This window comes from Eucalyptus grandis, chromosome 8, assembly GCF_016545825.1.
Source record: "Eucalyptus grandis isolate ANBG69807.140 chromosome 8, ASM1654582v1, whole genome shotgun sequence".
Classification (NCBI taxonomy): Eukaryota; Viridiplantae; Streptophyta; class Magnoliopsida; order Myrtales; family Myrtaceae; genus Eucalyptus; species Eucalyptus grandis.
Genome location: NC_052619.1, coordinates 53039365 through 53067357, shown reverse-complemented (window position 1 = coordinate 53067357; position 27993 = coordinate 53039365). Strand labels below are relative to the sequence as shown.

General features: G+C 39.7%; 3 protein-coding genes and 1 long non-coding RNA gene across 7 annotated transcripts in view; all 4 read left to right on the top strand.

Moving 5' to 3' along the window:
* The first annotated feature begins 221 nt into the window (after positions 1–221).
* On the top strand, positions 222–5187 carry LOC104415032 (vesicle-associated protein 2-2). Of its 2 annotated transcripts, none has more exons than XM_039298977.1 (9): positions 222–536; positions 1051–1115; positions 1621–1691; positions 1884–1965; positions 2284–2399; positions 2467–2655; positions 2967–3047; positions 4608–4685; positions 4831–5187. In XM_039298977.1, exons 2-9 carry the CDS (start codon positions 1067–1069, stop codon positions 4939–4941), a joined length of 777 nt encoding a protein of 258 aa, XP_039154911.1. In that variant the 5' UTR covers positions 222–536; positions 1051–1066; the 3' UTR covers positions 4942–5187. The 2 variants fall into 2 exon arrangements, with proteins under 2 accessions (XP_039154911.1, XP_039154912.1); XM_039298978.1 differs by having other exon boundaries at positions 226–536; positions 2473–2655.
* Positions 5188–5861: 674 nt separating this feature from the next.
* The window catches only part of LOC104415031 (acyl carrier protein 1, chloroplastic), a 38141-nt gene continuing 16009 nt past the window's right edge, over positions 5862–27993 (top strand). The window contains exons 1-4 of one of the 2 annotated variants that reach the window (XM_010026248.3): positions 5886–6141; positions 7845–7946; positions 8267–8389; positions 8573–8858. In XM_010026248.3, the coding sequence (XP_010024550.2) occupies positions 6085–6141; positions 7845–7946; positions 8267–8389; positions 8573–8695 (405 nt within the window). In that variant the 5' untranslated portion in view covers positions 5886–6084 and the 3' untranslated portion in view covers positions 8696–8858. Of the gene's footprint in view, positions 6142–7844; positions 7947–8266; positions 8390–8572; positions 8859–27993 lie in introns of those variants that run through there. The other variant, XM_039300866.1, reaches the window with a different exon arrangement.
* Positions 20643–23468, top strand: LOC120287729 (disease resistance protein RPV1-like). The gene is made up of 3 exons (XM_039301035.1): positions 20643–21328; positions 21711–22486; positions 23461–23468. The coding sequence occupies exons 1-3, from the start codon at positions 20643–20645 to the stop codon at positions 23466–23468; spliced, it is 1470 nt and encodes a 489-aa protein (XP_039156969.1).
* LOC120287681 lies at positions 24305–27915 on the top strand. 2 transcript variants are annotated; one of them, XR_005545922.1, is made up of 4 exons: positions 24305–24637; positions 24712–25184; positions 25691–27253; positions 27548–27915. It is a non-coding gene; the product is annotated as an uncharacterized LOC120287681 (long non-coding RNA). The 2 variants fall into 2 exon arrangements; XR_005545921.1 differs by having other exon boundaries at positions 24306–25184.

Genomic DNA, 27993 nt, shown 5'->3' with positions numbered 1-27993 from the left:
TCTATAAGGAATGAATGGATTGCTTTTTGTCATATCCAATATATCTTCCACTATCTTAGCCAAAAACCAACATTGCCCCCCGCCTTTTCAATTCATTTTCAAATCCAACCCCCACACCCACACCCACATCTCCATTTAGTATATACCCAAGCACGAAAAGGCTGGAGAGAGAGAGAGAGAGAGAGAGGGGGGGAGAGATTCGAAGGACTAAAATGTAAAAAGCGAGACTTTTTAGCGGCCGATTTCTAAGGAATCTCGCTCTGGAGAAAAGGGGGCAGTAACTCCTCAAAGGCAAAAACTTTTTAAAAAAACTGCCTTGCTTTATAAATAGCGGGCGCAACCGCCACCCCGCAAACCACCACCACCACCACCGGTCCACCACCACCACTTCCTCCTCCTCCTCCGCCATCATCGTCCCTTCGCTTCTCCCTCTCGCTCTCGCTCTGGCTCGCGCGCTTGATCGATCGCTCGCTCGCAGGCCCGTTCGCCGTCGCCGTCGCTGTCGCCGTCGCTGTCGCTCTTCTCCGCGCGGAACTGTAAGTGCTGTTCCCTGTTTTCGAGCGCTTCCTCATCAGATTCGGAACGGTGTTCGGAGCGGTCGCGATCGCAGAGCGTCGTCGGATCGTCGTCGTCGGTCTCGGATTTTCGCTTCGGAACGTAATCGTGATCGCGGCGCTTGCGGTTTTTTTTTTTTTTTTTCAGTCGTCAGTGCAGGTCCGGGAACGGGTCGATGTGGTGATCTGTTTGCTTTTTTTTTTTTTTTTTCGTGAGTCCTGAACCGCTTTTGGAATGTATGGGGAAATTCACGTGCTGAATTCCGCTTCGCGTGAGTGGGAATCGTCTTGAGTTCTTTTTTTTTGCCTGTCTGGCGTTGGGTGGTGATGATGTGCGATTCTGGTGTTTTCGTGAAACGAGCAATGTGCTCGAGACTGCACGTGCGGGGGGTCATGTGAATGGGTGCTTGGGATCGAGCTTTACGCGTTGCTTGTCTAACTGCAAAGCTTTTTTTGCTCGATTGTTGGTTGTGACGCGGCGTTTCGTGTGGATCAGCGGTGGGGTCGTTGTCATGGCGGAAGAGCTGTTGGAGATCCGGCCTCATGAACTCAAGTTTATCTGTGAGTACATTGGCGCTGCGAGTTCGGTTCGTTTTCAATTTGGAGTTTGATTGAATTTGCTTTGCTTTGCTTTGCTTCTCTTTTATTAGGCAATGACTGAAGGTGAGAATTATCCTTTTGCTCGACGATAATTTGCTTGAGAATTTGTGGATCGATATTATAAATAACGGACGAAGGAATGTCTTTAAGGCATGACCTTCAGTGGCATTTGTGAAATAGCAACCAGTCGACCTGTTTCCAAATTCTTTTCTCTTTTGCATAGTTTCTATCCTCACACCACAAATTCTTAAAATGCCCTGTGAGAGTGATTACGTTTCTGGATTTAATGTAGGTGAATGGTTAGTGTAATAAAATAACTGAGAATGATTAGTTTAGGAAAAATGTAAAATGAGATTTTGTTATTGCATTATATTTTTTAGATGCGTTTCGTCAAATCCTGTTCTGCTGATGGGCCCCCTTCTTGTTAAGTCTTTTAATCCGAAGCCTCTTCTCTGTGTTTATGCAGTTGAGTTGAGGAAACAAAGCTCCTGCTCGATTCAACTACGCAATAAAACTGATCAGTATGTTGCTTTCAAGGTGAGAATTTTTTGAAACTTTTCTTTCGACATCCTCATGCTTTACTTCTTTTAGGTTATGGCTGGTGAACATTTTCCTTTCCTGTACTGTCCTGATGTAATTTAATTTTCAGAGTACTTAACAGTGCATTAAGAACTCTTGATCTTGGAGATTTGTTATGAACTCTGTACTGGATGTTTGAAATCTTCCCAGGTTAAGACTACATCTCCGAAGAAATACTGTGTGCGGCCAAACATAGGCATCATCAAGCCAAATGGAGCATCAGATTTCACAGGTATGCCACTCAAGTCTGAGGAACATCATATTTACATATTCATTATAGCCACCCACGTATTGTGAGGGGACACACCCACAGTACTTGAATCAGCTGAATGATTATTCTTCAGTTTCTTTGCCATGACTTGTCAAGAAGAATGTATTATTCCTTGGATATGAACTTCTTAAATTAGAGTCAGTCACTTTACAGCAAGGATAATTTTTGAATAGATTTTAAATGCCTATTATAGTAGCTAAGTACATTGAGATATTGGAAAACCATGATAATTTTTAAAGAATTGGAGGAGGCTTTCATCCTATCTTCTGTTTGATGCAGTTACCATGCAAGCACAGATGGTTGCTCCACCTGTCCTGCAGTGCAGAGACAAGTTTTTGATACAGGGCACTGTTATCCCTTTTGGGACAAGTGAAGAGGACGTTACTGCTGACATGGTAGGTTTTGCTGCTATAAGTTCCCTAATCTTTCAGGTTAAGTAACTTGAGTAATTTTCTTTACAAGTTGCAGTTTGATAAAGACAGTGGTAAATACATAGAGGAGAGGAAACTAAAAGTAGTCCTCACCAGTCCAGTGGAATCACCATCGCTGCTGCCAGTTAATGGAGAACGGAAGCAAGATTCGTTTTTCGAAACTATTGTCCCAAAGGATGTCTCGTCTGCTGGAGTTGAAAATGCATCACCTCCTCTCAGGGTATGACTACCAGAAAACATTAATTTGTCACTTTATTGCCTTTCTGGATTGAGATGACATCATATCTAATCATATGTGTATTAGGGCTTTGACACAGCCATGACTGGGTTGCATGTCATTGGTATGTGAATTGAATCAAGTTGCAGCATATACCAACTAAATGCGATCGTATGAAGTTGCTTTTTTTTTTTTTTTTTTCTCCTTTTCCACGTCTTGACCGCTTTTAATACGTTTCTACTTTTTGTGAAACATGGAAATTGTGGGATCTTCTCTCACTCTTATAATCTAGAAGGATTGTCTTTTGATGCCAGGATCCTGAGGGGTTGGACATGTCAGAGGATTTTAAGGAGTTAAGATCAAAACTCAGCTTGGTGGATTCAAAGTTAAAAGAGGTTAGTTTTCTACCACTGCTTGATTTGAACTTAAGTCAACTTTTGCCTGTGAGATCAGTGGGAGTACTGTTTCACTTTCACTACACGTGCATGCAGAAATAAGCTGCTGTTTCTTCTGAATTCTGGAGGGTGATGCTTGCTAAGTGGCCGTTTGGCTATATTTACAAAACTGTTTTTCTGCTTGAAAAGAATAATATATAATTTTTCACATGAACATGCAATTATGGATGGCTATGAATAAAATCATATATATCAAAAAGAATATTAACAGACTCTATTATCTTGAAGGCAGAACTTTCAGTACAGAAAATAAATTCCGGTTTTCACTGAATTTAGATTAATTGAGCGAAATGACTGCGGATCTCTTTTGTATAGGAACTAGGGAAATTATCCCTTTATTTTTCTAAACTATTACCCTCTTACACGTTAACCTTAAACCTTCAATCCTTTCACTTTACTTTCCCTAACTCCCACATTCTTACTCATTAAACCCACGAACTTTTAAGTCTTTAATTTACTTTTCTGGACTCTCACACTTTGAGCCCTAAACTCTAAATCCTTATACTTTACTCCCCTGAACTTTCACATTTTGGTTTTCACTGTCAAATTTATCTGTGAAAATGTATAGTGTGTGGATTCTATTAGCTGCAACTAGACCTAGATTTCAGACACTCAAAAATTTGTCCTATTTTGGGAGTTATATGTGAGAAAAATGATTCTTTTGGTTGCCTTTAGTAGATATGTACATATGACACAACAGCGGAGCATAAAATACATTATTATTCCTCTATTTGGATGTAAATATTGTGAAACTTTATATGAGGCCTAGGGAAATAATTGTTTTTTTACTAGTGAAGACAACAATGACCAAATGCATAGTTGTACTGCATCTTAAAGCAAATAGATTTTGGTGCACTCTGTTGCAAGTTTGTGCTTTCCATTTCTGTTTGATGTTGTTCTTCTTTCCACCTATCTTTTTTCGAGCTTCCAAAGAAGATTCTAGCAAGATACGCACCAACTGCAGGCTGTAGTGGAGCATAAAGTACGATATTATTTCTGTATTTGGATGTAAATCTTATAGGATCTTATTAGAGGCCCAGAAAAATTATTGTGTTCTAGTAATGAAGACCACAGTGACCATATGCATGGTCTGTCATGGATCTCAAAGCAAATAGCTTCCTGTGCCTTTCATTGCAAGTTTGTACTTTCCATTTCTCTGCAATGTTGGTTTTCTACCTCTCCCCTTTTCTTTTGAGTTTTCAAAGAAGATAATAGCAACTTTGCAGGAACTACTGGAGCTTAAAGTACAAAATTATTCCTCTATTTGGATGTGAATCTCATAAAACTTCATTAGAGGTCCAGAGAAATAATTGCTTTTCAGTAGTAAAGATAGTCATGACCATATGCATAGTTGCCATGCATCTTAAAGCAAACAGCTTTCCGTGCCTCTCGTTGCAAGTCTGTGCTTCCATTTTCTTCAACTTTGCTTTCTTTCTACCTCTCCCCTTCTTTTGAGTTTTCAAAGAAGATAACAGCAGAAGACGTACCTAAACTTTGCAGGCAGAACTGACCATCAGTAGATTAACAGAGGAAAGAAGTTCGCAGAATCAAGAGAGAGATGCACTAAAGCGCGAGTTGGTGAGTAATGTGAACTTTAATGTTTACCCCTTATCACGTGCATCTTGCCAATCTTGCTCTATCCGCAAGATCTGGTTGGAGCATACTTTCGTTTAAAATTTGAATTGTTAAGCTTACGGGGAAAGATTGTTACTTTGTTCAACAGGAGATGTTGAGGAAGACAGGTGGTAGAGCGATTCAAGTGGGATTTCCTTTCCTGTATGTTTGTGCGGTCGCTCTCGTTGCCCTTGCAATTGGATACCTAGTCCACCCATAGCTAAAGAAGATTTTTGTTGCCGCCTCATTGGGCTGTAGTAGATTGTGTATCTCTAGGGTTAAGCATTGAATTGCCTTATATTTTTCTTACTGGAGTCTCAGGTATAAACCTGGATGCTTTGGTATTTCAGTTGTGGAGATGATGTCCTCTTAAAATGTATATTCGTTGTTTGACCATATGGTTGGTGTAATTGGAAAAATTTTGAGTTCTCCAAAGGGAAAAAAAAAAGCAAGAAAAGTTGGACAATTATTGTTGTCACTATTGGTATATCACAAAAGTTCTACTACGACAAGACATAAACATCACAATAGGCATTTTCCCTCTTTTTGATGACTACATTAATCATCTAGCCAAAGAACAATAATCTAAAATTGTGATACCAAATATATGTGTTTCGATCCAACACAACACAGCTGTAATGTAGCAAATTGATTATTCTTTCTAGTTTCGATTCTTTTAAACAAACTTTTTAGCTATCGTAGATCATTTCGTCTCATTTTTCAAATTCTCATTTCGCCCTCATTTACATATTGCCTCGACATAAAATAGCCATTTTCCATCCAAAGCGTGACCGGCGAAACTCCTAAACTGTCCCCCTTGCGGCGCAACCACCGACATCGTCTTCCCTCTCATTTTCATTCTCCTCAAACTTCGAGTAAAACGCTCTGCGAAGAACATGACAAGATGTCCCATTCAACATCGCTGCTCATGTTGCCGTCCCGACGGAAGTAAATTAAACCGAAACATCGATCACGCAACGCGAGGAGCCGGGAAACGAGCGTCTCCGCACGCGCACGAAAACGACCTCCTTGGAAAAAGAAACCGGAGGCGTTAATCCGGTCACGGGATAGGACAAGCCCCGTAGCCAAACACGCCCCCCCGCTACCCCACCTCGTACGATTTTCGATACAAACGAAGCCGCCGCTCTTTCTTCAATTCGCTCCCCCCACCTATCTCAACTGCAAAGCTCTACGGACAAACCAAACAGCATCCTACGCGCTCCCCGTTCCCTCCCACTCCCACCTCCCACCCTCGCCTCTTTATATACACGCGCGCCTCCGCCTGTCCTCCTCGCCCTCGTCGCGTCCTCTGCCTCTGTCATCTCAGATCTCTCTCTTCCCCCCTGTCGAAACGGAGCTCGGAATGGCCGCCGCCGCCGGAACGCCCGCTCGCGCTTCGTTCGGTCTGAAGCAGGCGCAGGTACGGTGATGGGTCTGCGGTCGTCGGTTTCGAGATTTTCTTGATCTGGGTTCTCGTTGTTACGAGGCGTTGGTGCTTTTGTTTGGGTGATCGCGGGTGGGATTGGTTTTGTTTGTTTGACGCTTGATCTCCGGCGGTATTTTCGAGGCGTATTTGTCAGCTCGGACGTTAGTTTTGTTTTTCTAGAATGGGACGGACGTGCTCGCGTTTTTGGTGGTGGGGGTGTTGTTTGGTCCATTGGGTTGTGGTAAATGTTGAGTCTTTTTCCGTGGATTGATTGAGGAGTAGCGTTTCGTTCGAGTTGATAGGGGGGAAAGGGGGAAGAAATTGCTCTATTTTCAATTTGTTTAGTGCTGGGATTTATGAATTTTTCCTGACGGGAGATGCTGGTTCGGAATGTTTGTGTCGGAAAATGTGATGATTGATCAAATAGAGTGAGTTTCTGGGCTAAGGATTTGATAGGGCTCGTTGGGAGATGAGTACATGCTCTGGCGGTTTTTCAAAAAACAGCCATGTTTTGTGGCATTAGGCTGGGTGGATATGGGGACAGATGAACTGGGTAAACATTGCCGAAGCATGCATTTGTGACTACATTGGGAAGCTACAGCACTGCCAAATGAGCGTTTTCAAATGTCTAGATTGACTAGATGAACTGTCCGAGGTTAATGATGAGTTCAGGCTAGTAATACTTGGTTTTGGCTTCCTGCTGCTTTCATATTCCAGAATTAATTAGGTGGACACCTAATCTAGTTCACTCTTTTTCAATGTGTTGTTGAGTTGCTCTCAGCTAGCAGCTTTTGCATGTTGATGCATTTTTTTAAACCTTATTTTAGTTTGTTTTTGCTGTCTCATTGTTGTGGTAATTGGTGATGCTGATAGTAGTATCTCCATTAGCTTCCGAAGGTTCTTGAGGTTTGATGTTGGTCTAATAATTGCTAGTAATCTACTGGTCTGAAAACTCTGTAAATTTTCTGGGGCAAATTACGTAGTGCCCCCCAAGTTTTAAAGTTGTTGCAAATTGGCCCATGATGTTTCATTTTTTTCAATTGGCCCATGAATTTAGAAATAGATTGCAATTCGTTCCCTGGATTGACTTCAATCAATTTCAACTTGGAGCTCCAACAATGTGACTGATTACAGAGGAAATTTTTCATATAAGCACGTACATATAATAAGTAGAAGAATAATTAAAAAAAATATTGCACTTGAGAGCATGTGACTAAAATTCTGGCGAGAATTTGAGTGGATCAATGCAAAATGCACATCAATATATAGTTTTAAAACATGTTTTTGGGTAGGCCCTGTATTTTTTTCTTTCCACATAGATAGATGATATAAATCCAATTTGCCTTCCATAACTAGTCACGTGCGGTCATGTGGTCAGATTTATGAGAACATTTTGCTGCACATTGCCTCCAATTTCAAAAAGTCTGGGGACAAATTGCAAAACTTGAAACATCATGGGTAGCTTGCCACTATGCCAAAAACTTGGGGGCAAAATGTATTTCTCCCAAATTTTCTGTGCAAAATGGGATATGGCTTGGCTGACCTGGTTGAGGTTCTGCACTTTGAACTGAGATTGGATCTTTGAAACATTAGTAAACATTTGGAATTGTACTTTAGACCTGACTTTTATAGCACCATTTCAGGTCTAAAGTACATGTCAGCAAGACATCTAATGTCACTTTTGACATTTTTAACAGGTACCTGTCAGCAAGATATCTAATGTCAGGTCTGTTTCCCTCCCCATCAGTGGCAGAAGTTTCCCTTCTCTTAAAGCACGCCGCTTCCAGGTTTCATGTGCGGTATGTATTACTGTGTCATGCCAACTATAACAACAAAACTAGAGCGTAGCAAAGTGACTACAAGTTATTATATATCTGAAGTCTGGGCCATTATTTTTGTCTCGTGTTGAACGATCTTGCTGTGTGATTATAATCAAGTCATTCGAAATATTCTCCTTCTGGGAAAGTGGATGCCCAGAATATTATTGATACTGTGTTCCAACAATTTTGCTTGCTCTGGGGGAATGCTTGGATTGGCCTTGCCAATATTCTAACCACTCAGTGTGAAGCCCATAAGTAGGTTTTAGAACTTGCAAATAATTGACTTGAGATACGAGCAGGCTAAAAGAGAGACAGTGGATAAAGTGTGCCAAATAGTAAGGAAGCAGCTGGCTTTACCAGATGATGCTAGCGTGACTGGAGAGTCAAAATTTGCTAACCTGGGAGCTGATTCTCTGGACACTGTAAGCCGTTCATGCAAAAATCTCTTTCCTTTTCTGCAGACTTTAATGAGGTTTCACTTTATCCGTTCATTCTGAAGCGGAGCTGGAATTGTTATTTCTTCTTATCTGATTCCGACGTTAAAGTTTACTCCTTTATTCGGTAAAATAGGATTGTGATGAGACCACTGCTCTTTTGCATTTTAGGTGGAGATTGTGATGGGACTTGAAGAAGAATTTGGGATCAGCGTGGAGGAAGAAAGTGCTCAAACTATCACAACTGTCCAGGAAGCTGCGGACATGATCGAAAAGCTAATTGAGAAGAACTGAGGAAGACGTAGTTCCTTGTGAGCTTGTCTTAATTTATGCATATCTCGATGCCCATTGGTTGTGGAACTCCGAATTTAGTTTCTGATGTACTAGTTGCATCTTGTTTCAAGAGTCATTGTGCCCTATTTTATTAGAATAATGACAGAAACTTACAATTGTTCTATTTCCTTTGGGTTCTCTCTCTCTCACAGAGTTTTTAGAATGAGCAAATTGCCGTGTCCGCTTCTGGAGCTGGCAATTTGCTATTGCAGAAGTGCCTTGATCACAATGTCGAGGGTTTCGAAGTTTCTTGCGTGATGCTCGCCATAAATCCACATGAAACCCGCCACCTAATAATCATGGGTGCCGTGGAATGAATAGTCAGATTTGAATACCTATGAATCAATAAACTGCGGCAGTCGGAAAGGAAATTTGTCATCTTTCATTTTGATGACTGTATGCAAACCATGTCGGAGGTAAGTCTTGGTAAAGAAAAAAGATTATCCGAGGGAAGTGTTGGTAAAGAGAGAGATTTTCGACTCGATCTACTCAATTGGCGCTAGCCAGACCAGACGTGCAGCTTCTTTCGATGCTCATCCAGAAAGCCGAGCAACCTTCCTAGATTCCACACCGAGGGGAGGTATCGGAGATTCAGGCCAGGAATCAGTTGGCCGACAACTTTCATGGGTTAGACTACAATGAGAGAGCTGCCGGAATTCCGAGATTACCAGTGTGGCAGCACTGGCAAAGTAACGGCACTGGAATATTTTATGTCAGTATGGATGCCTTCAATCTTCGCAAACTCCGACTTGCACACTGACGAAAATCATTCTGTGCAGCAAACATCGCCTGCAGGAATAACAGAGAGAATGCAGCATTTGCTGTACCGGTAGAGAAGGAGCGCCTTTTTGCCGAGACTCGAGAATTGCACTCACTTTCAAAAGATCAGTAATAGAACCATGCATTCAGAAGCAATATTGGCATGGTTTCTGTCACGATACCCACTCAATTCCAGGAAAACGCTGGCACTGCTACCAAAGTCGGTTATGTCTCTTACGCTACTTGCTGCCTCAGAAGAACTTTCATCAAATAGTGTCAGCTCAAGCGGGGTCATGTGGAACCTAGTGATCATTAAAGGAAAGCTTTGTGCAAGCCAAGCGTCGATTTGAGAAAATCTTCCATATCCTTCATATGGACAAACTCCAAAAAGTTTCTGATCCGCCGTACTACTTTCAATTGAGAAAGCAACTTGGGATCCATTTCTGGAGCCGATGCCCGAGCCACGCACAGCTTGACATCATTCACATTTCCATAGAAAATCTGAAGCAGTGGCCGACTGTCTTTGGAAGTAGAATCTCAGAAATCTTAGTCAGGTTGAACTCTAGGAGCATCAGAAGGAGCTTCTGCGCACACATAGGTATCTGGTCCTCATCCTCCATCGAGGTTGGGTAAAGAGGGAGAAATTGCACCTAGGATATGGATTTCAGGTCTTCTAGCTTATGCTTTAACTCTGGCATTACCATCCTTGCTGCCCTTATACAGAACATCCAGACTAAGCAGAATCCCACGGATGAATATATCAGAGCTTTCAGGAATCCAGGATGAATCCTCTGTGATGGACTCACAACTTGAAGAGCTGTAAACTGGAAATCGTCTCCTCCCTGAATTTTAAATGCAAAGTATGGATTGGCTGTTATGGTGAATAAATTCGAAAATAAAAGAAAATAAAAACCAGACTGACCCTGTGAACCAGGGTCATTTTGACGAAATTTTCGAGGGATTGGCGGTAATTACTTAGTTCATCTTTCACATTTGATAGCGTACTTTTTCCTATGTTCTCCTTCTATTTGAACTAAAACAAAACACGCCTTACGTGCGTGTTTTTGTTTCTATATTATTGAGTAGTTAATTGCAAGTTCCCATTGGTAACTTTCTCTCCCACGTTTATTAAGAGAATATTATATGGCTAGGGCTTATTGGATGTATCGACAGCAGACACCAAACTTGATAAGTTGGTTTTATATATATAGCACGAAATTTTCAGAAAATGACACAAAAGGCAATTTGCGCAAGGGCTGGTAAAGAAGCTTGTGTAAGTTGGCAATACTAAATTGACTATTCTTTTTAAAGCTTTTCTTGGGTAATACAACAAAACAAGGTTTTGAAAAATGAGTAATATATAAATAGCGGGTGAACCGCCACTCTGCAACTTAACGTAACTCTTCAGAGAGTTGTCATAACAGAGCATCGGATCATCATCCTTGGTCTCGAGTTTTGCGTATAGTATAATCATGATGACGGTGGGTGCCTTTTGAGTCTGCAATGCAGGGTCTAGGAACGGATGGATGTCGTGCTCTGGTTTTTCCTGTGAATCCTGAACTGCTCTTAGGCTGTGTAGTGAATAGTGATTAGTGCGTTGAGTTATCTTCATGTGAGTGAACCATCTGAGTTTTGCCTGTCTAGTGTTTGGTGATCATGTGCGATTTTGGTGTTTTGTTGAAATGAACAACGTGCTTGACACTTCTTACCAAAAAAAAAAAAAAAAAACAACGTGCTTGAAACCGTGCATGACTGGATTATATGAAATAGGTACTTGGAATTGAGCTTTATGCAAAGCATTTTGCTTGATTGTTGTTACACTGCTATGTGACCCGGTGTTTCGCGTGGATCAGTGATATGATCGTCATCATGGCTGAAGAGCTCTTGCAAGGCCTCATGATCTCAAGTTTTTCTTTGAGTATATAGTGCTGCACATTTGATTCATTTTCATTTTGGAGCTACATTCAATTTACGTTGCTTGCCTCCTGTTTTTTTTTAGGCAATAAGTGAAGGGGATGATATCCTTTTATTCTCCAGTAATTCTCTTAAAAATTTACCTTTCAACATCATACATAATGGCAGAAGGAATATCTTGAGGCGTAAGCTTCAGTGGCAAGTGTAAATCAGTCACCGGTCACCCTGTTTTCAAATTCTTTTCCTCGTGTTGTTTTTGAATATTTGGTCAGGTTTTTCTTTTTTGCATAGCTCTTATCCTTGCACCACAAACTCTTAAAATGCCTCGTGAGTGAATTTCTTTCTGGGCATAAAGTAGGTGAATGGTTGTTGTAACCAGATGACTGAGACAATGATTAGTAGAGAAACCAACCCACAAGATGAGATATCTTCAAAGAAAATGTATGATGGCACATTTCATCACATCCTGCTCTCATGACATGCCCCCTTTCTCATTAAGTTCTTCTGTCTAAAGCCTCTTCTCTGTGTTTATGCAGTTGAGTGAACCAAGCTCATGCTCGATTCCACTAGGCGATAAGACTGATTAGTATGTTATGTTTATAGTACTTGAATCAGCTGAATGATTCTTCTGCAATTGCTTTGCCATGACATGTCAATTAGACTGTATTATCACTGGGATATGTACTGCTTAAGGTAGAGACAGTCACGTTGCAGCAAGGATCATCTTTACATAAGGTTTTGAATGCCTACCATAGTAACCTATATACATTGAGATAAAGAAAAACCATGACATGCCCCCTTAAAAGGTATGTGTTGATACTTACAAAGAATTGCAGCAGGGTTGTCATCCTATCTTCTGTTTGATGCAGTTACCATGCAAGCATAGCAGGTAGCTCCACCTGTCCTACAGTGCAGAGACAAGTTTTTGATACAGGTGAAGGAGATATTACTGCTAACACGGTAGGTTTTCCTGCTATATGTTCCCTAATTTTTCAGGGTAAATAACTTGAGAAATTTTATTTTAGATTTTCGATTAGATAAAGAAAGTGGTAACTACATAGAGGAGAGGAAGATGAAAGTAGTCCTCGCTAGTCCAGCGCAATCACCATCATTGCTGCGAGATTATGGAGACTAGAAGCAAGATTCATCTTCTGAGACTACTATCCGAAGGACGTCTCACCTGTTGGAGACGAAAATGCATTGCCTTTTCCCAGGGTGTGATGATCAGAAAACATTAATATAGCCCTTCATTTGCTTTATGGATTGAGACGGCATAGCATCTAATACATGCACTGTGGCGTTGACACAGCCTTGGCTGGGCTACTTGTTATTTATATGTGAATGGAAATCAAGTTGCTGCATGTCACCTATAAATTGATCAACCTTTTTGTAAACTAAATGGGAGTGTATTGGATAGCATTTTCTCATATTATCCATGTGTGAATCCGTTTCTATCTCTTGTAAAAGATTGGAAATCATAGCATATGACTTATGCTCTCACTCTTATTATCCGGAAGGATTGTCTATTAATGGCAAGATCCTAAGGGGTTGGACATGACAGAAGATTTTAAGGAGTTAAAATCTTCACTCAGCATGGCGATTCAAAGTTGAAAGAGGTTAGTTTTCTTCCCTGATTGATTTGAACTTAGGTCAACTTTCTCTAGTAAGATCATTGGGAGATGGTTTCCCTTCCACTACACAAGCCACCCCTCATTGCCATTTTACACAGATGAGGAGAGGAGACAGAATAGGGGAAGAACTATTAAAAGAAAAAAAAAAACTTATGACAAGCATAGGTGTTGAGTTGGCAGAATCGCAAATTCAGTCATAAACTTATTATATGAATCCAAATTCAGTTTTATATATTTCGGTTGTAGTCCTAAACTTTTGAGTAAAAATGCAATAAAGTCCTTATGGTAACTTTGTCTAACAATTTTTATGTGGCAGTCCAGTCATCGTTGGCTATCTTACATGTAATGACGATGGCATGACTAGACTGCTACGTTAGATTTTCGTTTTTTACTTTCCTTTCCTTCATTTCCATAGCCCCCAAGGTCGAGCCTTACCATCCACAGTTAATGGCATTCTTTGCTGTGGCATCGCGTAGCATCCTCGATAAACAGACAAGCTAGATCTAAGCGAGATGGCTCGTCAGCCATCCAAATCTAGGCTTGCCAGCGAGCCACCAAACCTTTAGACATGGAGGCTTGGCCAGTGGCCGTCAAGTTCGCTGAGATTTGGACGGCCACAGGCTCAATGGCCATGGATGAGCTCGACCACTCCTCTTCCATGGCCGTCGAGCTTGGCTAGATCTCGACAGCCTCGAACTCGAGGCTCATTGAGGACTAGCGGAGAGAGAAAATAGAGAGACGGGTTTTGGAGATGAGGCGAGGTGCTGTTGACCGTGTGGAGGGACCAATGCCAATGGCAGGCCGTCCATCCTAGACTAGCTCGATGGCCATGAGAAGCTCGTCGACTCCGGATTTGGAGGTATGCCAAATTTGGTTGAGCTGAACGCCATGCTTCAAGCTGAGCGGCCATGGAAAGCCATGGAGCCCGATGGCCATTGAAACTGACCGTCAAGCCTCCACTTTTGGAGGCGCCGGGTCTAGATGAGCCATGACCGTTGTTAGAGGTCAACTTGGGAGAGAGCGGGACTAGGCAAAGGGCGACGGCTTGTGGAGTTGAGCAGGGAAGATTTGATTGCATTTTCACTCAAAGGTTTAAAGCAATATTGATTTAATTAAAATATTTTGGCATGAATTTGAATTTGTACAATAGGTTTATAATTGAATTTGCGATTCTCCCATGTTGAGTGACAATGTTTCCATGCTAAAGAATAATAACATTTAGAAGAATGTAATTATATTAAGACGCTCAAAAATCTTGTCCTATTTTCGGAGAGATTTTTTGTGAGAAACATGGTTCTTTAGGTAGTGTTGAACAGATATGTATATATACCATAGTACTGAAGCATAAAGTACCATATTATTCCTCCATTTGGATGTAATGATTATAAAATCTCATTAGAGGCTAAGAGCAAAAATTGGTTTGTTAGAAGGAAAATCAACAATGACCATATGCACGGAGAGTTTGTGATGTTTGTTTCTCTTCACTGTCGTTTTTCTTTCTGCCTCTCTCCTTCTTTTGAGCTGTCAAAGAAGATAATAGCAACTTTGCATTCTTGACTTTGTCACATTCGAAGTACGTTGTGATATCACATTGAGACAGCGACAGTATCTGTTGGAGTCAACACCTAATGCAACCCACAATTTTTGACGAATTGAAGTCGGCAAAGAAAGAGGAGAAAAGTCCAAGATGTTCTTCAAGCATTTTTTGAAGAAAGAAGAAAATAACAAGCAAGAGGAAGTCAACAATTGTGGCTTTACAACAGATGAAGTACGTGTACACCTAGCAAAGAAACGCCAACTGTATAGGTCTTGGGCGGTGGCTGTCACCTTTGAAAGAATGGGCTGAACGCGAACAAGATTGAAAGTTTCTATGGGGCAATCCCTCCATAAAAAGGGTTATGAATCAGAGTGTGTGGGGTTAACCCTCCACCGTTTGAGTGTGATAAGAGGAAAGATTATCTTGAATGTCATACTTGTACCGCAGTTTAGTATAACAAAAGCATCTGAATTGTCTATTACAATTCTCTCGTGTCAACACCAAAACGCTTCTGCATACCCTACAAATGGTATCGGAGGAAAAAAGTTGCACACCCTACCGTATCACCATGTCTAGCAAACTAAGATAGTTCTTGTGGTTCTTACATATATATTTTCTTAAACAAAAGTTTCTTCAAAAAGGACGGACAAAGTGTCTCCAAAACCCAGTTGATATGGGAAAACCCTAAAAATGAAAAAAGAGAGGAAGGTATGGATTCCATATGACATGCGCCAAAAAAGTGATTCACGATCAACCATATTAACATTTCCATCAATACAAATAACTATCAATATCACTAGTATACAAATACATACAATTAATCGGCATACACTTGATAGTTCGATAAATGATGTTGGTGCAACATTGACAAAAATAAAATAAAATGTTGGTACCTGTAAAATAGAAACAATGTTTATAATCTATTATGAGTTTATGATGCTAAGATAGTTGCCAGCAAGCGCAGCTGAAGTATCTTAAGAACATTGATTTTTTGGTAATATCAAAACCTTGGGGAAGAATTCAAACAGCCACCAAACTGCAGGATGCTTATTTAAATTTTGCCCATCAAGTAAAAGGTTGTGTATAAGTGTGCATCAGTAATTAAATATGAACTCAAAAAGGAGAGCGGAGGGCTAAATCTCTAGAACCAAACTTAGAAAGGGGCAATTTTCGTTCTCGAGATCTAAGAAGGGACAACCTTTTATCGGAGCGGCGTGGCTGGGCTTGGGAGACCATCATAGCACGTGAAATGTTGATAATTCTACTTTTTTCTTTTTTATTCCTCAAGCTAGTGCAACGTGAACATTGTTTAGGAAATGCCAGATGAAGGACGGTGGCCTTTTATGATTTCGAGAGGGTATTCTTTTGGAGGCCTTTATGAAGTTGCCGTTGAATGTTATCAAATAAAGGCAAGCCGGGGAAAAAACAAAGTGAGCATCTTTTTCTACTTTTTCTTTTTTATTCCTCAAAGCTAGGGCAACGTGAACATTGTTTAGGAAATGCCAGATGAAGGACGGTGGCCTTTTATGATTTCGAGAGGGTATTCTTTCGGACGCTTTTATAAAGTTGCCGTTGAACGTTATCAAATAAAGGTAAGCTGGGGAAAAAACAAACTGTGCATCGTGCACTGTGAAGCGCGAGCCCCGAATGCCTGCACGTTCGCTCCTTGAGATCGGAGACTCCCTTGGCTTCTTGTACTTACGCCATCCTGATCTGGAGCGTTAGGTCTCTTCTATAGACTAATGGTCTCGCAATGCCTGCTTGGCGGAGAAAAGTTCGAGACTGTTAGTATATTGGAAAGTGGAGGGGCACATCTCTTGGACCAACATAAAAAGGAACCACTTTTCGAGCTTAGATCTGAGAGGAATCAATTTTTTCCCCTCATAATCGTAGTCTATGAAGTTGGAGCCCAGTGCTAATACAAGAATCATTCAATGTAGATATCTTTAATTTTGAAATGCTGACAATGATGGCATGTGCCTGTCCTAATTTTATGGGGTAATTAGAGAGGAAGCTAATACTCTTATGTCCATTCTTCCCTAGATAGAGCAGAATCTCAACAACCACGACTCAATTATTGAACAAACAAATTATATCGGAAGTATCTACGAATTTGCTATTGCCCCTTATATTTGCATTAGATGTTGAATAACATCGAACCTAACTATTATTTGGTTGTACATCATATAAGTTCCAAACCTTATATATTGTTAACTTTGTCAATGCCCAATCACGTTGCAATATTATATCAAAATAGTACTACCGTGTAATCTCATGTGGCAAGTTTGATCATCTCGGAGCTTCTAGTTGGTGTGTCACGATCGACTATATTAAAAATTGGAACACTCCATCAATACAAATATTTATCAATATCACTAGTAAACAAATACACACAATCAACCGGCATGCATATAGTTGCATAAAATATGTTTGTATGTTACTGACAAATATAAGTCGAAATGATGTTAATAATTTGCTAAAAATTTACGGTAATGAAATAGTAATTTTTTTGGGAAATTACAACCATTAACTGGCATCACTGCCCGTAACCTACTAGAGGTACAACCCACCCACTTGCAAAGCAAACAGCCTTGTAACTGCAAGAATATTTCAAGTAGGTAAATCCATTGTTTCATTAGTATTTACTAACAATAAAATTGCAACTCATAAAATTGAAATAGTAAGGATTTATACTGGTAAAATAGTTATTTGCTCGTAGTTACAACCATTAACTAAGACCACTAACAAAGCATGTAAGCAACTCGTAGTTTACTCCCAAAAATACTCGCCCACTTATATAAGCACACGATTGCTTGTAAGTTACAAGAGTATTTTCCATAAAGTAAATCAATTATTCTGTTCACGTGGTATTTACAAATGAACATTGCTACTCATAAATTTGAAACAATCTTAACACCATATTTGGATTTAGAGGGGGTAAAATAGTTATTTTGTTTGTAAGTTAGAACATCAATCGAGACTATAAAAAGTATGTGAGCATTCATAATCTACAAGTGAAAATACTAACCAATCTGTAAAATCTAAAAGAAAAAAAATGGTAATCCACTATTTGGTTTGAGGATGAAAAATTTGATAACTTTCTAACAATTGACTAGACTCACAAGTTATTTGGTTAATTTTTACTTGCCAGTGATACTTCAAGTTCATAATTGGTTCTTTAAATCTAGCATACATGAAGCAAAACTCCATTTTTGGCTAATGGAATTTTAGAATTGTGTGAGATTTCAAACTACAACTATCCCACCGCATGAATAGCTCTAGTTAATTTTTTGATCCACTCTAGAGAGAGTGGCGGTCATATTTGCAGAAGCGACATTAAGAAGAAATAATTTATGTCGAAGAAATTCGAGAATTGTGGAACTTTTCTTTTTAAAAAGAATGCTTTGCATCGTGTTATGTCAAATGGGAACATGTTCATGTTCTGCCCTTGAGATTTAAAACTCCTAGAGAATAATTTATGTTTCAAGATTTGAGAAGAGCAAGCCGTTTTTCTTAAAATGAAAACTTTGCACTGTACTATGTCAACGCTCTCCTCAGGAGATTTAAAACTCCTTAAGGTGTTAAAATGGCCCTTGAGATTTAATACTCCTATGTTCACATGCATTGTCAACTTTGACAAGCTGGAATGATGTTGCAATGAATCATTCTTATTAAACAATTGTAGCACATTGGCCCACAACTCTGCATATTTAGCTAATCCTGGCTACTAATTTTAATGACCTATAGGGATCTCCATTTGTAAGTCAGGTTTTTAAACATCTTCCATCTCTGGCTACCACTGCTTTTGCTGATATACTGTTTGGTATTTCTTGAAAATCAGACCATGAAATCAATGGAGGGGAGTGCAGAAAAATAACACACATGTAAAAAATGATGGAATAGTAGGCAGCGCTTCTTTTACTCACACTACAACAAAAGGTTAGGGAATGGCTAATTCATTAGGATAAGAATATCAAGTATTCTTGAGTTTCAGAGGAAAAGATACTCGAAAATGTTTTACCAGTAATTTCCTTTGCACTATTATGATAGATGTAGGAATTCGTGTCTATAAGGATGACAAAGAGCTCCACATAGGGGAAACATTTGGCCCATAACTTCTCCAAACAATTGATCAATTGAAGATCTCGATACCTTATATATTCAAATTTAATTCTATTTTAGAATATAAATTCAATATATAAATACATATATATTTATATTTATTACATATTTTAGGTATTTTAGTATTTCAAGTATATTAGTATAATTTACTATTTAATAAAATTTTATTAGAGAATGATAGAAGGGGAAGAAAGAAATAACAAAGAAATTCATTTTAAAAAGGGAGGAAAAAATGCAAATAAAAATAAAGTAAGCAAAAGTGTCTTGAGAGGTTTTTACGATTCTACCTTTGTAAAATTTTTGGTTTATTTATATTAACATGCCGTTTTTACCAAACAATGTATATAATATGGTATAAATATATCTGATTGCACTCACCAAACGATGGATATGATATAATAAAATCCTTAAACTTCATATCTCATCCTATTAAATAATATCTTAATTAGAAATTTAGACGATGAAACCTTACCTAAAGGTATTGTATCCGTGACTTTAGCCTACCTAATTATGGTAGGAAATCTGATGGGCTTCTGCAAGAACCGAAATCATGGTGGATTGGCAACCTAAAATTTGTTATTTTATTGATTACTACAAACAATTAACAAATCAAAAAGTCATATGTAATTATTACTTACTGGCTATATTTGAAATTTATTATTTAATTATTCAAACTTACAACCCACATATGAAAACTCCTTTTTGACAAGCGGAATTTAGAACTTTGCAAGATTTCAAACTACAACCATCCCATCAAATGAATTGCGTTGGATAATTTTTTGATCCAATCTAGAGAGAGTGGATGTCCATATCTCTTGACATTAGGAAGAAATTATTTATATTATCGAGATTGAAAAGATTTGATCTTTTTTTTTTTTTTCTTTTAAGGAGAAAAAAAGCTAGGCATGTGCTATGTCAAATGTGAATGCAATTGTGTTTTCTGTTGAGATGTAAAACTCCTAGGGAATTATTTGAGTTCGTGAGATTTGAGTCAATTTTTTTTTTTTTAACAAGAAAAATCTGCATTGTGCTATGTAAAATGGGAACACATGCACGTTCTCTCCTTGATATACAAAACTCCTAGTGAATAATTTATGTTTTTTAGATTTGAGAAGAGTTGGATTTGCCTTTTCCAAAGAAAACTCTGCATTGTGCTATGTCAAATGTGAACAAATTCACGTTCCCCGCTGAGAAAAATCAATATGGTCCTGTTTATTGGAAGGATACGTTGCAAGCCATGGTCTGTTTGCTGTTTAACCTTCCAATAACATCCCACCACTTTAATACTTACGCTTGCTTGCAAACACAGCTGAAGTACTTTTTAAATACATTGATTTTTTTGGTAATATGAAAACCGGGCAAGAATTCAAACAGCCACCAAAGTGCAGGATTCGTATTTTAGTTTTGCTCATCATATAAAAAGGATGTGCATCAGTATTCAAATATGAACTCAAAAAGGAGAGTCGAGGGCCAAATCTCCATAACCAACCTTAGAAAGGGACAATTTCGTTCTTGAGATCTGAGAAGAGACAACTTTCATCGAAGCGGATGTGCTTGGTTGGTCTTAGAGACCAACTTATGCATCACACATGAAATGTTGTTGCTACTATTCTTTTTTTTTTTCCTCAAAGCTAGTGCAGTGTGAACAATGTTCAGGAAATGCAAAGATAGTGGCCTTTCCGATTTCGAGAGAATATTCTTTCAGAATCTCTTATGAAATTGCAGTTGAATGTTATCTCCTTAAAAGGCATTCAGAGGGGGAAAAATAGTGTGCACCGTGCCCTGTAGAGTGTGAATCCCAACGCTTGCCCATTCGCCCCTTGAGATTTGAAACTGCCTTGGCTTCTTGTACTTAGTCCATCCGGATCTCAAGTGCTACCTCTCGTCTCTGCTATTCCACCATTCGCCTGTATTTCAAACTTAAATCCTTCTGCTAACTCACAAAATGCTCGAGTACTTGTGGTTGCCCTGTGTGGTGACAATTGCTGCCATCGCTCTATATGCTATCCTTATCAAAGAATTCCTGAAGAAAAGAGCAGGTCAGATCGCCGTAGAGGGTGGAACAGATAATGATTCAGCTACAAATGATTCAGCTACAAAGAATGGAACCGTAGAGAGGGCTGCTCGTACTTGCACTTTGCCACCAGTTAACGAAATGGAAACTTCTTCCAGATCTGACTATGAAGTATTCTTGAGTTTTAGAGGACTAGATACTCGAGCAAGTTTCACCGACTTCCTTTACACTAGTCTTAAAGATGCAGGAATCCGCACATTTAGGGATGACGAAGAGCTCCGCGTTGGGGAAGAGTTTGCCCCAGAACTTCTCCAAGCAATTAAGCAGTCGAAGATCTTAATACCTATCTTTTCAAAAGGTTATGCCTCTAGTGTATGGTGTCTCAAGGAGTTAGTCCAGATGGTCGAGTGCCAAAAAACTGGGGGACAAAAAATCATGCCCATTTTTTATGATGTGGCACCTTCAGAGGTTCGACACCAAACCGGGAGTTATAAAAAGGCTTTTGTTTCACACAAAAGAAAGAGGCGATATGAGGAAAAGACTATTGGAGAGTGGATGGATGCTTTAACTGCTGTTGCGGATATAAATGGATGGAACCTGCAAAGCATGCCCAATAGGTGACTTCTTTTAGCATTCCATCTCATGTGCCTTGTATCGTTAAACTCAATGCATTTCAATTGGTTTCTTTTCTAGATTTGTGTTAGTCTTGTTGAAATTGAATCGTATGCAATTGAAATCGTATGCAATTGAAATATGCAGTAAAATCACGCTAAATAATAGCACAATCCCAATTTATCCCATTTCATTCCTAGCAACATTTTTCATTAGTTCAGGTCATACATTTAACCTAAGTTCCAGCGCTAGTTTATCTAAATGGTATAAATCGTTGAAGAACGCATTTAGAATTGGTCTGTAGTTTTCAATTTGATCTTATGAGAGCATAGTTTGGTTCAATTGAGTTTTCTAACTCATTGCCTTTTGACTTTCAACAAACATCAGGCAAGAAGGTCAGTTTGTGAAAACAATCACGCAGAAGGTTTTCACTGAGTTGAAAAAGGCTTATTTGGTAGTATCAAATTGCTTGGTCAATGTCGACAACCATGTGGATGCAATCATGGAATTGATAGGTGCTCAGACAAGTGAAACACGGATTATAGGAATCCATGGGATGGGTGGTATTGGAAAGACGACAACTGCCAAAATCATCTACAATCAACTTTTAGAAAAATTTGAGGGTTGTTGCTTTCTGTCCAACATCCGTGAAATGTCAGAACGCAAGGGCATTGAATTCTTGCAGAATCAGCTCATCTCTGACATCCTAAAAGAAAAATGCGTAGATATAAGAAACGCTGATGATGGGATCAAGATCATCAAAGCTAGGTTGTCTAAAAAAAGAGTCCTCCTCCTTCTCGATGATGTGCATGAAAAGAATCATATGGATGCACTTGTAGGCGAGCGTGATTGGTTTGATAAAGGGAGCAAACTTATTATTACTACTAGAAACAAAGAAGTTCTTGATGTTCTTGAAGTGGACGACCGTTATGAGCTTACGGGCTTGGATCCGGATCTATCTCTTCAACTTTTTTGCAAACATGCCTTTAGAAGAGATTCCCCTATAGACGAGTATATCAATGAATCCAATAGGGTGATACACATTGCCGGAGGTCTTCCATTAGCCCTTGAGGTCATGGGTTCACTTTTATCTCGCAAAAATAAGAAAATGTGGGATGCCACATTGAAGAAGCTAGAAAGTGTTCCCGATGACAAAGTTCAAAGTAAGCTGAAAATAAGTTATGATGCGTTAGATAATCGACAACAACATATATACCTTGATATAGCTTGTCATTTCATTGGATATGATAAAGACATTGTGGTTAATTTCTGGGATGCATCTGAACTTTTTTCAGAAGTAGCCTTGGATGTTTTGCAGAACATGTCTTTGATAAAGATTGGAAAACATAATAAATTGTGGATGCATGATCAACTCAGAGATCTTGGAAGAGAAATAGTCCGTGAAGAAAGTAAGATGAAAATTGAGAAGCCATGTCGTGTGTGGAATTCCAAGGACGGGTTGGATTTGTTGAGGAGACATGAGGTAGAATGCCTTAGTGCAATAAATCTCCAAGTTACTTATGAACATTTTCTTTTCAAAAAAAGGCAGTTACTTTTTGTGTTCTCTAGCACCATTGTGATCTACTCAACCAAATTTTTGCTCTTTTAAGATTAAGGGAACAATAGTACCCAATTCAATCCCTTAAGATAGTGAACTTGAATAAATGTGTTTCCTTTCGACTTTTTTGTTTTAAGATTTTTCCTTTGGGCAGGAAAAAAAAGACGTTGAAGCTCTTCATCTCAAGTTTGACCATCAGCACCATCTTGCCTATGAGGACTTTAAGAGCCTACCAAATCTAACATTCCTTGAAGTTGACGACTTGAAGGAAAATTGTTGTGAAGAAAAGATACTTCTTTGGCTCAAATGGCTATCAAATTGTCTTCCAATTAATGTTTTCCAGAATAATTCAAATCTCCTTCCACGATTACAATGGTTTTCTTGGCATAATATTCACCCAACGTTTGATATTACAAATTTCTCCATGAAGAATGTGATTATTCTTGATCTATCTCGGAGTGAAATTACGCATGATTGGAAGGGGTGGAGCTACATAAAGGTATGTCATATGCCAGACAACACTTATTCTTCTATCTTACTAGATTCAAAAGTAAACTTTGCATGATTTTTCTTTTACAGGTGATTAAGAATTTGAAAGTTTTGGATTTGGCCCATTGCCAACGCTTGGAGAGAACGCCCAACTTCTTTGCTCATTCAAATTTAGAACGTTTGATTCTATCGGGCTGTGAATCATTAATCGAAATTGATAGATCAATTTGTCAGTTGAAATGCTTGGTTTCCTTAGATGTAAGCAATTGTTGGAATCTTCAAAGGTTGCCGGACGAGCTGGGTGGAGAACTTGCAAGACTCGAATACCTCTCTCTAAGAAGCTGCTACGGTTTGGAGAGTCTTCCGGAGACAATCGGGAATTTGAAATCGCTGACTAAGTTGGACATAAGTAGCACGAGCATCAAAGAACTACCCGATTCCATCGGAAATTTGAAGAATTTGAAAGTAGTGAAGATGCGGGGTAGTGAAATAAGCAAAATCCACAATGTCTTTTGGACAATGACGAAGCTTGAAAAAATAGAAACCAGCAGAAATTCTTCTTTCGAGCATTTCCAAGTGGAAATTGGCACTTGCATCTACGGGAATAAATTTCTGAGGATCTTGAGATTGGAATGGGTAAGACTACACGCCCTACCGAGGCTTCCTGAAAGTCTTATCGAATTAAGGCTGCGGGAGTTGATGGTGGACACTTTTCCGGATCTCTCAAATCTCACCAACTTAAAGGTATTGTATCTGAGCTTTAGCCCACCTAATCTTGATGGGAAATCTGATGGGCTTACGGAAGAACAGATACCACAATGGATTGGGAACTTAAGTAAATTGGAGTCTCTGACACTGAAATTTTTTAGGGAGGCCGCCGCCGGCCCACCGAAAGACGTTAGCCTCTTTGCTCGTATGCATATTAGGTTTCAGGGACCGCGCACTCATTGGGAGGCAGCCTCATCGACGGACCGTCGCCTCCCTCCTCATACGCGTCGCCTCCCGAAGCTTCCCTCAAGTTTATCCTCCTTGACTTTGTATGGTCGCGACTCACGGTATGGTTGCGACTCACTTTGCTCGATGGATCTTTCGAATTTGAGGAAACTATCGTCTCTCCAGATTTCGCGCTCTGCAGTTGCAGAGATTCAGGGCCTCGGTTGTTTGGAGAACCTGCGAGATTTGGAGCTTGGTTGCCTCGGACGGCTGGCGATGCTACCTGATCTAAGCAAGTTAAACAAGCTAAGGTGTATTCAAGTATCGAATTGTGGTAATCTAGTTCAGATTCAAGAACTACCGCGGTTTTTGGATCGACTTGAAATTAAATTCTGTCGTTCGTTACAGGAGTTGCCCGATCTGTTCAGCTTAATGGTTAAGACAGATGTTGAAATATTTATGTGCGATCAGGTTCTTGAACGTGCTGTCATGAATCGACGTGGGTTGGTGCTTTCTGGCTTTAAACAGATAAAGATCCTACCTAATCTAAGCAATTCGAATGAACTAAGAATTCTTCGAGTAGAAAACTGTGGTAATCTGGTTGAGATTGAAGGCGAACTACCCCAATCTTTGGAAGAATTGGAGATTGAATCCTGTGAATCTTTACACAAGTTGCCTGATTTGTCAAGCTTGAAGGGACTGCAAAAGGTTAGAATAAGACGTTGCGGGAAATTAGCGGTGGAGGAAATTTCTCGGCTTTGCTCGGAGAAGTCACTTACATTTGTGGGAGAAGACGATGAATAAGTGCACGTTGCACTTGGAAGCTTTTTGATGCGCGACCACAAATTGTTCCCTCGTGTTCAAACCCTAAACGAATTGAGGTAAGTACCAATGTTTTCCTTTTTTTTGCAATAAAATTCTTTCACAGATATGAACAGAGAAGTCTGGCATGCACTTTTTAATGACCTTTTTGTGGGTTAATGTCTGAAAATCTGATGAAGATATCGAAATTATGATACCTCTGGCTCTTAATTATGTACAAGTATTTGTGTTCTTTTCCTAGTTTGGTTTGGCTTTTTTAGCTACATTTTCTTAGGATGGTTTCTCCCAGACGTATGCATGTCCATTGCATCGTTTTTATTTGATATGTGAAAAATTATTAGAGATCCCTGTCGATTTGCTGTTTCATATATTTTGAAATTAATAACCTTGCTTCGTACTGGAGATAACGATGCTATGATGTAAACAAATAGATGGAATGTGTGTTGGAAGGTCATACAACTGTGGTTCTTCTCCTGGAACTTTACAGCATAATGAACTCACCATTGCGACTTTGAAGTAGACGGACCCTCTGTATTGTTATGCTCAAGTTCAGTTTATTTTTCAGGAAAGGTGTGCTTCTTAGTGGGATTTGCAAATGTTATGGGGAAGTGCATAAAATGAAGAAACATGAATTTCACTTAGGTTGCGGCGTCTATAGTTGGCGCAGCACAACTTCCATCCACGACAGGAGAGGAGAGACTATTTAGCCTCTCCAAGGTTACATAAATCATCTTCTAGTTAAGGCTAACTTTCAAGAGAGGAGAATTATCTAACTTTCATGGATTTAACCACAATGAGGGAGCCATCGCAATTCCAAGATTACCAATGTCGTGGCACTGGCTAAAGCAGCAGCACCAGAATATTTTATCTCAGCGACGATGCCCTCAATCATAGCAATCTTTGACGGGCACACTGACAAAAATCATTCTGTGCAGCAAACATCGCCTACGGGAGTAATTGAGAAAATGCAGCATTCGCTGTACCAGTAGAGAAGGAGCGCCCTTTGTTGAGACTCGAGAATTGCACTCACTTACAAAAGATTGGTAAGAAAAAGAGAGCACCTTCCCCTGGGGCCGCCTTCAGTAATAGAACTGTGCATTCGGAAGCAATATCGGCATTGTTTCTGTCATGAGACCCACTCAATTCCAGAAAACACTGGCACTGCCACCAAAGTCGGTTATGTGTCATATGCTACTTGCCGCCTCAAAAGAACTTTCATCAAGTAGTGTTGGCTCTTCCATGTACGTGGAACCTTTTGTAGAACCTAATGATCATAAAAGAAGAGCTTTGCCTAAGCCAAGCGTCAATTTGGGAAAATCTTCCATATTCTTCGCATGTACTACTTTCAGCTGAGAAAGCAACTTGGGATCCATAGCCGGCGCGATGCCAGAGCCATGCGCAGCTCAACATCATTCACATTTGCACAGGACAAATCACCAAATGAAAATCTGAAGCAATGGCTGACTGTCTTTGGTTGTAGAATCTCAGAAATTTAGTCAAGTTGAACTCTTTGAGCATCAGGAGGAGTTTCTGTGCAAACATTGGTAATGGGGTCCTCATCCTCAATCAAGGTTGGGTAAAGAGGGAGAAATTGCACCTAGGATATGGATTTCAAGTCTGCCAACTTATGCTCTAACGCTGGAGTTTTGATTAGGAAAACGAACATAGCGTCAAACGGAACCTTGAGGCACAGAAATCAGGCATCACCATCCTTGTTGCCCTTATACAGAACATCCAGACTCAGCAGAATCCCACGGATGAATATGTCAGAGCTTTCGGGAATCTAGTGACTCCTCTGTAATGGACTCAACGCTTACATTTTGGTTCAGCAATGCAGGTTCTTGGAATAGATCGATGTTGTGCTCTGGTTTTCTTTTTCAATCCTGAACTGCTCTTGGATTGTGTTTGTAATTAGTGTGCTGAATTATGCTTCGTGTGAGTGTGAACCATCTAAGTTTTGCCTGTCCAGTGTTTGGTGATCATGTGCAATTTTGGCGTTCGATGAAATGAGCTATGTGCTTGAGACTGCGTGTGCTGGAATGTCACCTTCAAGAAGCACCTGAAGCAGAAGCTGAAGCACAATGTCTATTGCCACGGCCTCCTCTTTCTGCGCACCTCTACCGGCAAGGTACCTTGACTTTTGCTACTAATCTCTACCATTGATGTCCAGCTCAACCCAATTGGCAATTTAGTCGCCTTTGATTGGGCTCAGACATGATTCAGTTTGATTGGTTAATCTATGTCAAAACTGTAGTGGCTATCGATTTATTACCATTTTCCCCCAAATTTTGCTAGCTCGATCGAACTGAATGGCAGTAGCTCAATGCTGCTCAGGATTTCATTTTTTCCATCATCACGGATTGTTCTGTTCTGTGATTTTGGTTGTAGTGCTCTTCGTGATTGATGGTCGGATATATGACAGGTGCCCTATGATGGAGCAAGCAGCTGTCGGAATGCAGGATTTTGAAGAATGATGAAGTTATTTGTTCCGGTGAGTCATCCATGTTCAATGCTTATTTGGTTGCTGTTGGAGAGCCTGAAGGAGGGTAGAAACCTCTACATGATACTTATATTCACAGCTTGGTTATTGTTGGGCAATTGGATTTATAAGTTCCCTCTGCCTTGGGTATTGCTTGCTTGTCTTCTTAATGTATGAATTCAAATTCAGTCCTATATATTCCGATTATAATCCCAAACTTTTGAGTGAAAAAACAGAAACTTACCAAAAAAGTCATACATCTATTGTAATTGTATCAATTCAGTCCCAAAACTTGCGCATGATTAATGCACATATTGTAATTCTAGAAGATTGCGTTTGTTACATCTTTTACGCCTTATATGCACAAAATGCCTGCATGCATGCACGCA

Coding starts and splice junctions, on each gene's coding strand:
- LOC104415032 (XM_039298977.1), top strand. CDS start 1,067: ATGGCGGAAGAGCTGTTGGAGATCCGGCCTCATGAACTCAAGTTTATC. Junction 2,656..2,966: donor ATGCATCACCTCCTCTCAGG/GTATGACTACCA, acceptor TTTTGATGCCAG/GATCCTGAGGGGTTGGACAT. Junction 4,686..4,830: donor ATGCACTAAAGCGCGAGTTG/GTGAGTAATGTG, acceptor TTTGTTCAACAG/GAGATGTTGAGGAAGACAGG.
- LOC120287729 (XM_039301035.1), top strand. CDS start 20,643: ATGCTCGAGTACTTGTGGTTGCCCTGTGTGGTGACAATTGCTGCCATC. Junction 21,329..21,710: donor CTGCAAAGCATGCCCAATAG/GTGACTTCTTTT, acceptor AACAAACATCAG/GCAAGAAGGTCAGTTTGTGA.